At 44.7% G+C, this 18,166-nt stretch overlaps 1 protein-coding gene across 1 annotated transcript; it reads right to left on the bottom strand.

Moving 5' to 3' along the window:
• Positions 1 to 5,709: 5,709 nt before the first annotated feature.
• LOC125534809 (uncharacterized) lies at positions 5,710 to 8,164 on the bottom strand. The gene is made up of 3 exons (XM_087539472.1): positions 7,898 to 8,164; positions 7,019 to 7,074; positions 5,710 to 6,346 (listed from the first exon to the last, which is right to left on the bottom strand). Exons 1-3 carry the CDS (start codon positions 8,009 to 8,011, stop codon positions 6,172 to 6,174), a joined length of 345 nt encoding a protein of 114 aa, XP_087395598.1. The 5' UTR covers positions 8,012 to 8,164; the 3' UTR covers positions 5,710 to 6,171.
• Between the last annotated feature and the right edge of the window lie 10,002 nt (positions 8,165 to 18,166).

Here is an 18,166-nt window from a genome sequence, read left to right on the forward strand (position 1 = left end):
TCCCGAGCCCATCGCCATGGCGGAACGCTACCCCGGAGACGAGGCGGCGGCGAACGGCTTCGGCCGCCGTTCCCTCCGCGAACAAGAGTCCTGGCTCCTGTTCCAGGTGAACATCCCGGCGCCGCCGGACATGCGCGCCGGGCCGACGGGGTGGAGGCTCAGCACCGGGGGAGTGCCCATTCCCCCGTTGCCCGACGCCTTGGCGAAGCCGAAGTACTTCGCCGAGGAAGTCGAGGTCGTGCGCGCCTCCCTCACCGACGCCCAACTCTCCCTCCCCCAGTACGCCGCCGACAACCACGCGGCTTGGGCAGCGTATTTCGAGCGCCGCCAGCAGCAGCGCTTGGCGTCCACCAACGGCGCGCTGATGGTCGGCGGCCGACAGAACAGCGAGGGGCGCCACCGGTGGTGGGGCGTCCCCGGCCGCACACTCGAGGGCGGCAACGACCCGCCGTTGGCGTACCCGGCGAGGGCGGCCGCCCCGGTGCAGCACCAACGCGCCGGGCCATGGGCGCCAAGGAGGTTCGGGTCCTCCTCCTCTTCTTCCTCCTCCCGATCTTCATCGCACTCCTCCGGCACTCCGGCCCTGCTCGGCGTCAAGGCCGAGCCCGCGGCGGAGACGCCGCTCGGCCGGCGCACTCGCAGCGCCAGCATCGTCATCAACGAGGGCGGCCGGCGCGCCTACTCGTCGGCTCCTCCTCCGCGCTTCGTCAAGCCAAAGACAGAGCCGGGGCTCGCGCCGGTGAAGACGGAGCCGGGGCTCGTGCCGGTGAAGACGGAGCCGGGGCTCGCGCCGGTGAAGAAGGAGCCGGCCGCGCCGGTGACGACGGAGCTCGACGACGACGACGCGGCCCTGGAATGGGCGCCCAGGGACGCCATAGCGATGGAGAAGGAGCGCCTGGAGAAGGCGAAGGAGCGCCAGCGCGCCGCCCTGCTTCGCTTTGCGGAGCGTCGACGCGGCCGCGACGAAGGCGGAGTCGTCGTCATCTGCGACAGCGACGACGACGACGACGATGCGCCGGCACCAGTCCGCCGTGGCGACGCCGGGCAGGGGTCCAGCAGGGGCGCCCGCGTCAAGGAGGAGAAGGCCGACGACGACGATGGCGGCGACGGCGGCGACTTCAGCCATTTTTTCCATTAGATTAGTTTATGTATATGTGCTATGTAATGAAAATCCGCGAACTTCGCCGAAATGTGCCGAAATTTATCGTGTTTGGCCGAATTTTATCGTGTTTAAGCCGAACTTCGCCGAACTTCTTTTATTTTAAAACGTGCCTGGGGACAGCCCTGGGGCCGGCGGCTGGGGACCAACTCGCCCCCAGGCCCAATTTTTGCGTCGGCTCACCCCCAGGCGGCGGTTTTTGGCGCCCCCTGGGGGGCCAACGGCCGGAGATGCCCTAAGAGCGGTGGACATGGGAACATGGAGGAAAGAAAAAAAAGGTCATCCCTTTAGAAATAGAGGTTGTGATTTGTTTCACATTTTCCCAATGCCTCCCATGACTATTGTTCTCAGATGCTCCTTCCTCTTCCTTTCGACTTGCAGATTTTTTTTTTCAGAATGCACAATATTTATTTTTGAGACAAAAAAGATATTCAATCATATGCTTAGATAAATATGAATTTGAAGATGTCCCCAGAAGAGACAAACAGAGGGTCTACAAGCAGACAAGCATGGACCATGGTACACAGGAAAGCATAAGAAGTTCCATCTAGAATTAGAGGTTGAGGTTTTATATTTTTAATCTTATTTTCTTGCACAATTTCCATTACGGATAAAGAATAGAGAACTTCATGGTTTAAGTGGTCTCTTTGGCTTGCATGATTTATTGGTTCATTGAATAGTTTGAAGGTTCAGTTGGTCTTCCACTTTTTACAATATGGAAAGTAAGTACCAGGTTTTTTATATCCAGTGGCATGTCTTCTGCATATACTATTCTTAGATGAATATCTCAAGTTAGTAGCTATTAACTAGTGGCCACAATGGCTCATGAATGGTGACACCCTATCTTGGTAAGATATGGAATACAGAAATAAGTAATATATGAGGGATAACACGAGTACGTCCTTTTGGAGACCAGCTCAATGGAGGCCAGAATTTTGAAAAGTTTCAAGCAAATCTGAAAAAATTTATACATGTATATAAGGATGTAATGTATGTGTGTGTAAAATTTGAACATGAAATACCTTCAATTGCGACATGTACAAAAAAACTAATCATAGACTTTGAGCTATGAACCGTACTTGTGCTAAAAAGGTACATGTTTATTTTTCGCACACCCTCATTTTAATGTGCTTCATGAAAATTCAAACACATGTACAATATGCCTCTAGGTATGTGTTTATTTTATTTCAATTTTTTTAAAATTGAAAAGTATGAATTTTGATTTTTTTTATAAATAAATTGGCCTCTGTGGATCTCGTCCTCGATTCAGGATTTTCGAGATAAGACACCCTATCTGGGTAAAAAAAAAATCTTCTGCAAGGATTTTATAACCCATGCCACTAATTCATTTTTCTTAGAAAAAAATCAGTTTGTATTTTTATTTCATAGTTCTTATTATAGGTTTTTACAGTAAAAGATTAACGGAGGAAGAAGATGAACGGCGGCCGCTGATTTCCAATTTAATGGTTCCAAAGAAATTTGATGAATAGTGCACACACCCCCCCCCCCCCCCCTAACAGCCATGGCCGCCCGTTGCGCTCTTCCTAGTCTTCCTTTCTGCTTCGGCTGCATCGGTGTGAGGCAATGACGCGCATCAAGGTATACTGGCACGATGTGCAATGCAGGCCGAGCCCGACGTCGGTGTAGGTGTCACCCACACCGTGGACCAACGCCTCTCTGTTTCTGTGATGTTCTAAAGGCACATACTAGTAGAAAAAATGCCTGCAGTCCCGGTTTATAAGGGTCTTTAGTCCCGGTTCTTGAACCGGGACTAAAGGGTCGGTACTAATGCTCTGAATTATAACACCAACCGGTACTAAAGGTAATTTTCTGATTTTTTTTAATTTTTTTTTGAAATTTTTTTATTTTCAAATTTCTGATTTATTTTAACCTTTAATCTCTAATTACCCCTCTCATCACTACTCAATTTAATCTCTAATCACCCCTCATCATTTCAAATCACCTAACTTTCCGGACGGTCGCCCATCCTCCCACTCCCCCAGCCTGAGCATGCTTAACTTTCAGGTTCTATTCTCCCTCGTTTCCAAGTCTGCACTCGTTGTTTTCCTAACAATAGTAAGATGTTAATCCTATTAACCCTCAGGATTTTAGCTTGAGCATGAAGTCACACATTTCACTGTTTGAGTTTGAAACTATTGTTCTAAAAAACAATAATTATTTAGTAACACTAATATTTCTTGAATAAGTAGTTTGACCATTGTTTGATCATAGTTTGACCATAGTTTGACCAGATTTGACCAAAATTCAAAAAAACTGAAATAATTATTTAATAACACTAATATTCTTGAATAATTATTTAGTAACACTAATACTTCTTGAATAAGTAGTTTGACCATAGTTTGACCAGATTTAATGAAAATTAAAAAAACTAAAATTTGAGCATAACTTTTTTTCCTTTTGGAATTTGAGGATTCTAGAAATTTGCAAACAGGCCGTAGTTATGCCCATTTTTCATATAAAAAACTTTTTAATCCGAGTTCATATGCAAAAGTTATACCCATTTTACAAATTCCAGAGAGATTTTATAAATAAAGTCGAAATTCATATTTGTAAATTTTCCCAACAACTAGACCACATATCACATGGGAAACTTATTTTATTTTATTTTTTTTGACATTCCCATCATTTTCTTTTGTTTTTTCTAAAACTGAAAAGGCGGTACACGGGGGGGGGGGGGGGTTTGAAAATTGAACCTTTAGTACCGGTTCGTGCCATGAACCGGTACTAATGCCTCAAAGGCCATAAGTCCCGGTTGGTGGCACCAATCGGTACTAAAGGTTAGACCTTTAGTACCGGTCGGTGTCACCAACAGGGACTAATGGGCATGGCACCCTTTAGTCCCGGTTCGTGGCATGAACCAGGACTAAAGGGCCCAGGTGAACCGAGACTAATGTCTTAGCCGCACGAACCGAGACTAATGCACCCATTGGTCCCGGTTCTGGACTGAACCGGGACTAATGGGGTTACCCGGCCTGGACCAAAGCCCCCTTTTTCTACTAGTGACAGAAGCACGCGCACAAACCTATTCGTAGCTGCCACTACTAAGTTATCCTTATCACCCCAATGAACACAAACCAGCAACCCCAACAGTGCATCATTGAGAACCTGAGCTACAGTTATGCTTCTATTACGAGTAAATAGCATAAAACTACTACTTTACAGGCTAGGGTTCCAAAAATCTACCGGTTTTTAATTTTTCTCAGATAACTACCAAATGAACGGTTGGTTGTTTCAAAAAACCCTAATCACAGAGTGCTTTAAAAATGATCGCGATTATGACAGTTGGGACCCGCATGTAAGAAAACCGTTAGTTTGACCATTTGTTTGACCATTACCTTACATGTGAGGTCCGCATGTCAGTGTCCCTTTGTCATATCCTAATATAAAAATATGTTCTTTTACACATTTATAGACAACCCCTGCAAGTTCTCAAAAAAAAGCAATCGGGTCTCTGGATGTTTTTAGAAAAAGCAATCGGGTCCCTGGATGTTTTCAAGAAAAGCAATCGGGCCCTTGAGGATATATAACTCGCCCACAGACGACTCCGGTAGCTCGCCGGCAAGGCGAAACGAGGCGGCTCAGCCGCCGCGTTGCTCGGCACGAGCCGGGCGACAGACCTGGCTGGGTTCCCCGCCAACCGCTGCCGCTGCTCCTGGCCATGGCGCGCAGTGGCCCGTGCTCCTTGGCGCGGCGGCTGAGCCCCTGACCATGGCGCGGCGACTGAGCCCCTGGGCCATGGCGCGGCTGGTGCCGCCCCGTGCTCCTTGCCCCAGCTGGTTGCGGCCCATTCTCCTTCGCGCAGTTGGCGGCGACCCTTGCTCCTCGGCGCCGCGGGCGCGCTCCTGGCCATGGCGCACGGATGGCAGCGACCCATGCTCCTGCGCTGCAGCTGCTCCTCCGCGCGGCCTTCGTTCCTGCCGTCGTCCTTGTCTTAGCGCGAGACGGATGGTGGAGGTGGCCGTCGGCGAGTGGGGGTAGTTGGGCAAGGTGAGGAAGAAAAAAGAGCCAGAGGAGTGAAAAGAAGATAGAGGAAGAAGAGACAACTTACATGTGGGTCCCACATGTAAGGTAATAGTAAAAAAAACGGTCAAACAAATGGAGTGTTTAGGGGTGGGCCCGACCTGTCATAAAACAGTTTAAATCGCTAGCAACTAATGTTTTGGGTTTTTTGAAACAGCCGACCGCTCGCCTGATAGTTATCTGAGAAAAAATAAAAATTGATAGTTTTTTGGAACCCTAGCCTGTAAAGTAGTAGCTTTATGCTATTTACTCTTCTATTACTGAAAGGTAAGATAGTATAAGTTGGCGAACTGAACACTATGGAGCTGGTTCCTCCCAAAGCCACACATACTCCCTCACTCCAGTATGTACACCATGTTCTACTTGCCTGCTGCAACAACTCAGGAAAACATACATACAAACTTCAATTTCCAGCCCAGAAAAGCGAAGTTCCTGATCTAAAGATGACTTCACACATTATGCTCCCTCATGCAAAGGAAGGATTAAGCTGATTCAGCTGTCCTAATCCCGACTCAATCACATCAAATGCTCCCCTACCAATGATACTAAACAAGTTATTCACAACAAAAAAAATGATACTAAACAAGTTAAGCCTGGTTGAACTGAGCATTAATTAGTCAGGCCATGAATATTGAGTAAGTGAGGCCGCAAAGCGGTCCAAGTATCTCCAGAGTCCGGGCCAGTTTAACCAACTAGCATTTCAAAAGGAGGTGAACTCATTTGGAAATCAATCTTCACTTTCTTACATCTTTTGTCATATCTACAGTAGAGGGCATAGTCAAAGAAGGCGAAAAGGCAGATACATGCAGAAAGTCGACAAGGCCACAAGGGACTTCACTTTTGTCATTAGGCATCTTCTCATGTATATAATACAATGCAACAGACTAAATTGTAGATCTCCCATCCAAGAACTTATACAGGTAAGACATGAGACTAGTTAGACATGCTCTTTCCTTTAGAGATGCTGCTCCCTATTCCATTTTCTCTAGTCCATGTTGTCCATGCTGACAAGTATCAGAAGTGGATTTTGTTTCACAACTTGCCGTATTGTACCTCGATTCCTTTTCGTAGGGAGGAGTCGTATAGTGCCTAAACAGAAGTGCTACGCCGCAGGCAAAGGCGCCAATCATAAATTCCACACCGGTGCTGTGAAGAGTGAAGATACATCAATCAGAAATAACTATATGAGCAAAAGAATATACTGGAAGGCAAATTTTAACATGGTCCCTCATACTGGAAACACGTTGAAACTCAAAAGGGGCCCTATGCCTTCAGTCCCCTCCAATACATCAAGTACGTATGCAAATCTTGGCAAATCCAGAAATAAATATGATTATATGAACATAAGGATAAAATGACAGCAAAATGAAAATGGCTAAAGTGACAAATATGTATCTCTCTTACTCCCAAATTAAGATAAGTGTTGAGAATATTGACTACATCATACATAAATTGGAATGGCGCCAGCTTTCTGATATGATGTATATGCTGAAGTGGTGGCCTATATGAGCAAACCAAGCAGCCGGACAGAGAGATCAGTTAACAGAAATATTGGATTTCCTACGCCTCTCCCTGAAAGCACTTTACCTATGTATTTCCTTGCTTGTACTCATGAATTCCAGTAAATTATCTCTAAAACCATGAAATGGTTGTGCGCCTAACTCTAACAAATTCCTTCCTGCGCCCACCAAACAAGAGCACAACAAAACCTTACTTTCAAATATCTAACAACTATCCACAAAACCCGTGAGCTGTCAACCACTGCTCCTATAACCAAACGCCCGCCTCAAAGTAGATAGAGAAGGATGATGTACGTACCAGCCGGCAAAGTCTTCCTTGCTGAATTCAAACCTCCTGCTAGCGTCATAATTCCGCTGCAAATCAGAGTTGAATAAAATTATCAAACTTGTTTTGCTGAAATGTAAGCAAGAGAAGGCATACGTACAATATAGCACAGACCAACAAAAACCATATATTAACCCAAAGCTCCTCATAGTGAGCTATTTTCGCTGGTCGGATAAATTTCAATAGTAAACAAGACCGGAAGATAACTTTTGCACTGGACATGAAACCAAAAGGAAACTTTTCCTTTGAACAACTCAAACTAGATGCACAGCTCATCTGTAAACGTAGAAACAATTCTAGTCTGGAACTTTCTTGTAGCCGACAACGTAACAGGGCTGAGATATTAACATACCGCAAAAAGAATCTAATCATGTGATGGCTGAGCAAAGAGGACAGACTGTCTACTCCTAACCAAATACAAGTAGTTTCATACATGAAAAGGGGAACAAATACAACGAGCAAACAGGAATGTTTATAGAGGTACATATAGAGCAAATACAGCAGCCTTATAGAGCATACAAGATCTCCTCTGATCCCAAACATGAATGCTTTTGATTTATATTTATGCAGACCAACGCTCTCCCCAATCAGCAAATGTCCATGCCGCTCAGTCACCCTAACCCTAGGTAGATTCACCCAAACTAACTCCTGGTTTCAGACTTGACAATGGTTCATTGTTATGGAAGGAATTATGCGAAGAAAATTAATGACGCGTCATCGGTAACCCTAATTGACAGTGACAGAAGCATAAGGGCAAGCCGAATTACGCTGAAAATCATCGGTCAAACCCTAAGCCACACCATAACTCGTCATCAATTGTGGGATAAAAAGATTCATCTTGATTATCGGCAGGTACCTACCGCTCGTGGTGATGTTGGATGCAGGGTTGCGGCGGCCGACCTTGCCGCAGAAGCGAGCGGCCGGCGCCGACTGCCGGAGAGCGAGTCCAACAGCAGATCGGAGCATCGCAATGGCCGAAATTGTCCCGTGCGCACGGTGCGCTCCAATTGAGCGCTGGAGGACGATGCGGCAGCGACGACGCCGATTGGGGATCTCCGGTCGCGACGGCCTCCGCCTCTCGATCTCGAGTCGCTGCGGCGGCAACGCGCTGGGTGTGTCTTCGGGTTGCTAATTTTCGTTGCAGAAAAGCCTAGCTTGAATATGATCGAGGCCAAGATGCGTCCGTCAAAAAGTTCGTTGCAGAAAAGCCTAGCGTGAACGTTTTTTCGCTCGCACAGGATACATCAGCGCAATCGATCAGCCCCCGCTGAAACGATATGAACGCACGCAGAAAAGCCTAGCATGAAATATGCCATGTCTGTTTTTTTAACACGGTACAAACTATTCATCTTCAATCATGGTAGTACAACAAACATTAGAAATAGTAAAAATTACATCAAAATCTGTAGACCACCTAGCGACGACTACAAGCACCAGAACAGCAACCGCCGCAGATGAATAATGCAGATCAAAAGGATCCAATCTGAAGACACACCAACGAAGACGAACGACGAATAGATCTGAGCAAATCCATCAAAGATAGATCCGTCAGAGACACACCTTCACACGCCCACCGATAATGCTAGACGCATCACCGGAACGGGGGCTAGGAGGGGAGACATTTATTTCATCTTCATGGAGCCGCCGCTGTCTTATCTTCCTGAGCAGGACATAAACCCTAATAAAACTCGAAAAAAGATCTAAAAACAGAGCCCTCCCACCGGCAAGGGCCAAGATCCATTCCGTCTCCATGGCCCTAAGGCCACCGGAGACGGGATGGATCGGCCGGTGAGAGAGTGAGCTGACAAATCATCTTGAGGTTAACAAAGTTTACACATACAACCTCGTAGTTGACGGGGACGTCTCCTCCCACTCAATGCACATCGCTGGAAGGCCAAAAATATTTTTAAGAAAATGCGAGCATGGGTGTCAAGTGTAGACTTGAATCCTAGTGAGCAGGGGATAACACTCTATCCTACTAAACCATTCAACTACAAATTGGTTCACAACATGGTAAGTGTACATATTTGTACAAAAGTGGGGACATGGCAAACTTTCTGAAAAGTAATTGTTAACTAGAAAATCATGGCATAAATGCAGTGTGTGATAGTGGATAGCACAAAACTACCGCTTTTTGGGCCAGAGTTCTAAAAATCTGCTGAATTTTTGTTTGTCGCAGATACCTACAAGGTTGGTGGTTTGTTGTTTCAAAATCCAAATTGACCATGTGGTTAAAATTGACCTAGTTATGAAAGGTCAGCCCGCTCCTCAACATGTCGTTTGTTTGACCGTTAACTTACATGTGGGGCCCACATGCATGCTGCCTCTTCCTTCCTCTCTTCCTTTGATCTATCTATCTCTCGAGCATGGTCTCTCCCCTCCGAGCCAGCGACCCTCTCCCCTCCAAAGTCGGCGAAGACCCTTCCCTCCCTCCCCTCCCTCTCTCGTCTATTGCCGGAAACCCCGCGGGCGAGGTGATGGCGGCATGTCGGCACTCGCGTGGGAGGTCGGTCAGCATGCCACTGGCAACCAGGGAAGGCGCAACATCATCGTCTCTCCTCTGTCCATCCATGTGGCGGTCCCGCTCCTTGCAAGTGCCGCATGGGGTGACACGCAGAGGGAGCTCCTGTGGTTCCTAGGTTCACCATCACTCGTCTATGTGCAACGCACCACGACAGCGTTAACCAAGCTTGATGGCAAGCTTGGCGGCCTGACACAAACTTGTGGCACTCGGTTAGGCTAGTCATAGTGGGAGTAACTTAACTAGTAACATAGCGCATCTCAAGAAATTTTTGCTTATGTGACAAGTAATTAATGAGAAGTGGTAACATAATATGTTACTGTAACATAGTGCTTTTCAAGACAAGATGAGTCTACAAACTAATAAATGAAGCCATCTAAGATACTACTATTATATTACTTTGCATTATAAAGATAGTAACTTAGGCTAGTGTCATATGCATGATACTTGTCTAAGTTACTCCCCACTATGACCAGCCTTAGGCCGAAGTACATGGTAGCAGCCGCATCTTCCGGCTGTGGCAGTGGGACTGCCACTAAGGAGTCTGTTGACTTCTTGGTTGCCAAGCTAGCGAGGCAACGTCATCCATAATGTCGCCCCTTCTAGCTTTGTCCACCTGACGATGGCGGTGGCCCTTATCGACGCATTCTATTTCTAGCTCCTCATGATGGCTACGGACGAAGCTTCAATTGATCTAGATCAGGGACCCTATTGCTTTAAATTTTTTAAGGGGCCTGATTGCTTACAAAAAATATTTCTAGGGACCTGATTGCTTTAAAAAAATGTTTGCAGGCCCTGATTAGGCTTTTATAATGTTTGAAGGGACCCAATTGCTTTTTTTAAAATTCTAGGGGTTATTCTAAAAAAATGAGGCCAAATTTTAAATTTGTAAAAGAACTCGGGGATTGAAGTTTTTTTACTTTAATATGAGGAAGAGACACTGACTTGTGGGCTCCACATGTAAGTTAACGTTCAAACAAGCGGTCAAACAAACAATTCTCTTAGGTGCAGGCCCAGCTATCATAAACCTTATGAAATGTTAACCATTTGGTCATTTGAATTTTTGAAACAGTAAACCCTTGATCCGATAGGTATCTTAGAGAACGAAAAATGTCGTAGTTTTTTGCAACCCTGACCAAAGAGTAGTTGTTTTATACTATTCACTCGGTGTGTGACAAATATTGGGAAAAATTGCACGACGTGGCATATTCTTAAGAACATTGCTTACTCAAATCATGACAGCTTTGAAAAAAAATTGCTCGATGATGACTGCAAAAAATTTCCATGTGAAATATATTATATTGCAAATTATGATGTGAAATGTTAGGAAAAAGCCGGAAAATTGCCATCTGTGGTCGAATTTACATTGGATAGTCCAAACATTGACGTGGATGATCAAATTTGCCATATGTGAACACTTTTTGTATCTAGATGATGGCAAAAGTAGGAAATCATAGATAAATTGCAAAAAAAAAATGTAAAGGGTTACATAGTCGCATGACAAATTTTGAAAAATGCTATATATATTGTGATAAATTTAGAATAATTTCTACTAGATAAATAACAATTTATCCATTTTGTTGTTTGCTACCAATCGTCACAAATTTTCCAGGAAAACACACGTGAAACTTGCCGGCACAAAAGTATGGCAAAAAAATCCTATAGAAAAATACATGGCTAATTTTTACTTTGAAGCATGGCAAGAAAATTGCACTGATTATCTGGACAACAATCACAAGCAGCAAAGCTATGCACATACATACGCCTCTGCAAGCCCTCACACGCGCCACACTGCCACATCCCGACATGTCTGTCTTCTCTCTCTCTCTCTCTCTCTCTCTGTCATGATGGATGGGGGACCGAGAGGAGAATTTTTTTTTCAGGGAAGGGAGACCGAGAAGAGTTAGTTGGAGGATGGGTGAGGAGGGCGGGTAAAAGAACCACATTCAGGCAGGGCAGATTCAAAGTGAACGGTTCCATGAGGTGACGTGGCGACAAACCTTCTGCCATGAACCGTCCGCCGCAGTTCGTGCACCACAATCAGATGGCCGGCAAAGTGCTCGCTATGAATCATCTTAGAACTAACATCAGTTCTATAAGCTTTAGGAAAACAGTTATACCCACTCGGAGAGCACGAGAACCCCATCTCCATGACTAACATCCGATACTCATCTTGTATAGAATCGTTAGACATAAATTCGTGTGCTTATGGTGCAATACCCTATCTTGTATAGAATCCTTAGACATAAATTCATCGCGATCAAACAAGTATTGGGACAAGAAAACCCTGACATTTCTTTTCCTATGGACCTTTCCGGGCCTCGCCTGGTAGCATGGGATGAATTACTCATTCGTTGGGGGGGGGGGGGGGCATATAGCTTTCAGGCGAACCAGACAAGTTCCGATGGAATTTGCATCAGAATGGTAGCTTTTAAAATTTTAGTATGATGTATTGGTTGACGCTGATGTTCCGGTTGATAAAAGAAATTGTGGAATCTCAAAATTCCTCTAAGAGTGAAGATATTTCTCTGTTTTCTAAACATAGGGTCCATATTAACTAGAGATAACTTGGCAAGACATGTGTCTTTTGCCAACATGATGAGTCCATTAAGCACTTATTTTTTTGAGTGTAAAATTTGCTCGTGCAGCCATAGTTCAAGTAGCTTCAAATCTATATCCCGCACGTAATGAACCTAACATGTTCGGCAATTGGTTGCTGGGTAGCGGTAAACAATTCTCTTCACATCTACTGGTGGGGGCGGCTGCCTTATGTTGGACATTGTGGCTTACCGTGAATGATGTGATTTTTAACAATAAATGTGTTTCATCTCCTGTGTAGGTTATTCATGTGTGCACGCGATGGCTTCGTATACTTGGTCTATCCCACAGATGCCGGAGGACAGAGACATTTTTATGATGGCATCTACATGGCTGGAGCATACAGCCAGGGAGCTTTTCTCCCAACATGGATGGTGGTGTAATCTTCAGATAGAATTTGCCCCACCCTAGGCTGGACTAATATACTTTCACTGTAAAATGATCATTTTTTAGGCTTGTTGGACTAGTTGGTTGTGTGCATCGCGCTATGCAGCGGCCGGACATTCTTTCAATGCGGTTATATCACCTCGATATATCAATTGAATGAAATGTTCTTTAATGAAAAATGTCCTGATTATAAGAGTTTCATGTGGGAGTACTTGTTCTATATGGGAACTACAGTAAGTGAAGATATACTGACAGAGCGTGCATATGTGCATTTGCTATCGCATGTTCGTTGTCTGAACAGATGGGGTTGTTCAGTGGGGAGGGGGATCATGTTTTAGGTGCCCACTTGAAGTGCTATGGGGGAGAGACAAGTTCTTCAAGACATCAAATTCATTGGGCTTGATAGGAGAAGCGAAGAGTGAAACATGCTACATTACACAAAATCATGTCTATGCAACACTCTCCAACTCCATGGTAATAAGGGCCGACAGATTACACCGTTTTTGTATGAACAGGAGTAGATTGCGTGATTAGGAGGCGTTGGGAAATGGTAAACTAGTGATTTTGATTGCAATTACCATCGATCAAGCACAATGGATTATGGTACAAGAGCATGCGCTCCTCGTGGGGTAGGCCTTGACTAAACCTGGAAGTGAGCCTATGTGAGCCAAGCTCAGCCAAAGCCTTCCTTGAGCTCGTCCTATCTTAAGCAGAGCCGAGTCAAGCCAAAAGATATGACATACATCGTATATAGGTTTCACTCATACTGCACCCTGGCTCGATGTAGCTCGCGCTGTTGTGCCCAAAAGTAGAATGATTGGTTTTTCATTTTATAATGGTTGAAAGTCAAAGGTTTACCATATGAGAAAATAGAGCAATATGCAATAACAAAATAGAGCAAACTCACTTCTAGTATAACTGAAATTTTTGACAACATATACAATACATTTGAGCAACAACTAAATTTCTTTTGGTACAACAAGAGCACTAAAATTTTCAGCTGTCGAGTGAGGAGAGTGGGTGCCGTGTAGCAGTGAGTGAGCAATCTCTACATGTAGAGGATCCATGCGAGGAGCAACATTTGGGCTTGGCGAGCGGCACCAGGGATCCTGGATTGAGAGGGAGCGGACGAATATGTGCATCGTCATTAATAGCATGAGCTATGTCATTAAATGGTCTTATTGGCCATGTTCGGCCTTCAAGTTGAACCTAAAATCTTTGAGCCAGGAATCCCACGAGCTAGATCAAGCTGAGCTAGGCTTCACCAAGGTGAAAAATGAGCCCACTTAAACAACTCAGCTTGATCAGTTGGGTGCTCTATAAGTTGGTACATGCCAAGAGTTCAGACCCAATTATATAAATATCATGTTTCTCGCATGTAAAACTATCCTCTTGAGCAGTTAGAGGAGAGATACTACTTCAAGACATCAAATGATCCCACTTGCAAGGAGAAGTGAAGAAAGAAACACACCTGCCAAGGTTACATATGTTACTTGTCACGGCATCAAGGTGTGACACTTGATACATTGCATGTCTAGTAGAATAGTGTATGATTAGGAACCGTTGGGAAATGATACAGTACTTACACGACCTGGCACTATGTGTAAGATATGAACTCATCCTGCGGTAGGCCTGGACGAGGGGTGGACGTGGAGAATGGGATTTTTGGCCCTTTGACGGCCCACTAGGGCTTACAGGTGGTGTCAATTCCGAGAATGTGGTACTCGTCAATGATCAAGGACCAAATCCTTCGAATGTAGCGGCATTTCTAGAAGGGATGAGACCCACATTCTTGTACTCTTCTGCAGAGAGGGCAAAGATCACAGTTGGTCTACCCACACTACGTCAATCTATAGGCGGTCCAAATTCTATCTTGAAGATCCAACCAAGGAAAGAACTTGACTTTTGAAGGAGCACAAGCCTTCCACACCATTTTATCCATGGGCGAGAGCACCATCCCTAAGAATTGTGCCTTGTATGCGGATGCCCCCGAGTAGATCCCATTAGCCGTATGCTTCCATAGGATGTCGTCCTTGGTGAGCTCATCGGCTTGGACCTCATGCAAAGCGGCCAAAGTGTGAAGAACCATGTGATGTGCTTCGCGGAGACGTTAGCAGGAGGTTTGATCTTGAGAATCCATGTGTTGTGCTTGAGTGCCTCCCGAACATTCTAATTCTTTCTCTTGGACACTTCGTGAATGAGCAGGGCAATGTCTTTTGGCTTGCGCCCAAGGAGAAAGGTGAGTTCCAAAAGGGGGTCTTCGCACTGTTACCAACGATGATAGTGGTGGATGCTTAGAAGAAATATAGGTCCTCCTTGTCACATGGGTTTCCCATCCCCGCCAATATCTTGATGGGCTCCTTCCGTTCATATCACGGGCATCGCAACCGGAGGGCACACATAACTTGTTCCTATTGAGAACCCTAAGTCCCCCATGCTGAAGTGGCCGGCAGACAATCTCCAAATTCACCTTGCATTTTGCTCCCGTCATCTTTTCTGAACCAGAGCAAAGGAAATATCTCTCAAGCTTCTCGGTATTGAGAAGGATGGTTGGTGGGATGACCAGCAGTGTGGTGGGGTAGACCACCCGGGAGGCGATCACAGACTATTTTTATGCAACACATCATGCTCTGATTATATTTAAACATAACCAGAATTGTTTGATTTTTGAGAAGTTATAAAATCAATATACATTAGGCAAGCAGAGTAGTCTCTGGTATGACATGTTTTTTGTAAAAAATACAAGGTCATTAGAATGTCCAATAATTTGTTAATCTGGTTGTGTACAGTCCATTTTTTACAACATCCAATATTAACCTTGTGCTTTATGTTTATGTCTATACCAGTGAGCAAGGTGTGATTTGTATTTTGTAGTAGGCAAGGCAGGCAAGGCACATGTTAAGTTTACTCATCACGGACCCAGGGTATAGTGCTTTGGTGAATATGATCATGGCAAGTTATGGCTTCTCTCTTATAAAGTGGGAGGACAGGGTCAATTCAGTGAAGTCTGCTCCAGAATATGATAGAATTCAAGTCAAGTCAAATGACAACTGAATTATACAAGTGTGACTATCAAGCATTCACCGGATCACTTCCTTGAAAGATATCAGAGATTATGTCCTCTTTGCATCAGTTTATGAAACTTGGAGGCCAATGTGCCATAAAAGTAAGATTGGAAGGTGTCGGAATTTTTTTGCAAAACTACACAAAGAATTAATCCTCTGGAGCGGGTAACCGTATGCATGGTTACTAGTGACCAGACTACGGGCCTCTGCCTCCCATGAAGCCTTTTTTTCTTCTGCATGGCCCACCTCCTTTTCACTCCATGATCCTATGTTAGAGACATGATCAACAGAAGAAGGAGTGACTTGGAGCAATGGCGGATGGCCGGAGAAAAATTCATAGCGACCCCGTTTGGGGATTTGACGTGAGAAAATGCATGGGTGTAGGAGAGGACTCCCCTTTCTTTTCCTAGTACATTTGATCACTTCATCACCAGTTTCTGTCATCGCTCTTCTGCCAAATCAATGAAAAGCCAGTGAGCGCGGGGTCTTTCAAAAAACTATGATCATCTCAGATGATCCATCTTGTGTGAGTGAGAGATAGAGATAGATAGAGAGAGATCTGATCTTGTAACAGAGGTATGGGAGACAGGATTAGGCCGCCAGCAGCCACCACAACACGATAGTACGACAGACAATGCTTGAAAGCTAGATGGGGGTGCGCTCCGATGTCACATTGAGAGGAGGTGCTCCGTCAATTCATATCCAGCATTGGTACCTGTTTAGAAACTTGGAAGTAGCCTGATCTGGCGGCAGCAACAATCCCACAACTCAGGAAAGTAACAACTGGATCCATTTGAGGAGCTCATGATTGGACGTATCCGGCAGCACAGCATTGGAGGTCAGCGTTGGCATGTCGACACGAGTGAAATTCTTGGAAAAATTTCATGTGGGGGACTGTTGTGAAAGTTCTCTCATAATAGTTCATTTGATATATGTGACGTTGGAAAGTAATTCCTAGAATCTATTGAAACTTAAATTTGTGGAATTATGTTTTTATTTTGTGCGGTGAAACAGTTCACTTTTTTTCTAAAAGTTCCAACATGGAAACTTAATTTCTGAAATAAATTTAAAAAATTAATAAGTCCTCTATATCTTAATGTATTACCAGGCTAATGGCGTCAAAGAAAACTGTAGCAAACAGAAAAAAAAACCTTAGAAAATATCTATGTTGTCAAAGAAAAATTCTACACCAGCGGTGTGGTCGTATCAATGTGGTACCAAATATGCAGATGCCAGCACTATTTGAAAAACATTAGTGCCGGCGTTGCTGGAAAATGGTGCGCCATCAATAAAAATTGTGGCTAGCACTTTTTCCACTAATGGCACATTCACGCATGTCCTTGGTCGTGTCGTAAACTCTGGGTCCCGACGAACCTACACCTTTGTGCTCTGTGTGCCGAGTTGGGGGTCGAGCGCACGCCCAAGTGCCACTCCGCTGGCTCCCTCACCCCAAGACGGACGGTGCTGCAAGTACACCTATGACCAACAGAAATATATGGGAGTGGTGCCCAAAATGCCCTTCATGCCGGAATTTACTACACAACTTTAGATGTAGTATTGCTATAGCTTGCCATTGAACCACAAAATTAATGACCCAAATTAATCTGATGTACAGTAAAAGGAGTTAAACGAATAGGTATCTTCTTTTTTCCGAGAAAACTTTCAATCTATTCATCTTAAATCATGACAGTACAACGAACAACAGAAATAATAAAAATTACATCCTGATCCAAAGATCACCTAGCAATAACTAAAACACTGAAATGAAAAGGTATCTCATATCCTATTGTTGGCTCCAAGGATCGTTATATGTGAATCTACAGCTCCAAGTTCTCTTGAACTTCCGGTCCCAAATCCCGAGTTCCTGACAACATCTCCTGGAGCTTATATGGCAAAGAATTCTAGGTCACTGGTAGTTTGTTCCTGCTCAGTGTTCCTTATTAAATTCTTAATTATAGTACTTTATTGTATCATTGTCATGACATAGTTAAATCGGAGAACAACATGCCCCAGTCTCATATGCACAAGCAGTCTAAGCTTCAAGGACCTGTACCTATAGCAATACCTGCCAGTTCCAGTGGAGGTTATCACAATAAAGAGGAAATGGATGAAAAGTGTTCTATATTTATCACTGAGAATAAGTAAATGAGCGCTCACAAGGACCACAGCCATAGCCATAGTCTGGTTTCTATTGAATTCATGCTCCACCTAGTTGTTTCACAAGTCCGAACTAATGGAGGGAGGCGGGCAATATATTTCAACAATCCCCCTCACGTCTAGGATTATTTAGTGCTTAGATATGGGATCGATGTAGGCCGCAGAATATTTTTATTTTAATACTGCGTTCGCATGGTCTTGAACTCAAGATCTCTCGGCGCTGATACCATATTGAATTCATGCTCCAGCCAGTTACTCCAAAAGTCTGAACTGATGAAGAGAGACGGGCAATATATTTCAACAGTTTTCATCCCAGCAAGAGCTATCCTCGGAAGCTCCCTCCCTCCCTCCCGCCGCCACCTCTTCCTTACCCTTATCCTCGCCGCTGCCGGA

This window comes from Triticum urartu, chromosome 2A (genome assembly GCF_056163025.1).
Source record: "Triticum urartu cultivar PI428250 chromosome 2A, HENAU_Tu73, whole genome shotgun sequence".
NCBI classification, from domain to species: domain Eukaryota; kingdom Viridiplantae; phylum Streptophyta; class Magnoliopsida; order Poales; family Poaceae; genus Triticum; species Triticum urartu.

What these genes read in the sequence shown, in the direction of transcription:
- LOC125534809 (XM_087539472.1), bottom strand. Translation starts at nt 8,011, where the DNA reads ATGCTCCGATCTGCTGTTGGACTCGCTCTCCGGCAGTCGGCGCCGGCC. An exon ending in TCACCACGAGCGGTAGGTAC is followed by an intron (nt 7,075 to 7,897) that starts CTGCCGATAATC and finishes TCTGATTTGCAG; the next exon opens with CGGAATTATGACGCTAGCAG. An exon ending in AAGGAAGACTTTGCCGGCTG is followed by an intron (nt 6,347 to 7,018) that starts GTACGTACATCA and finishes CACTCTTCACAG; the next exon opens with CACCGGTGTGGAATTTATGA.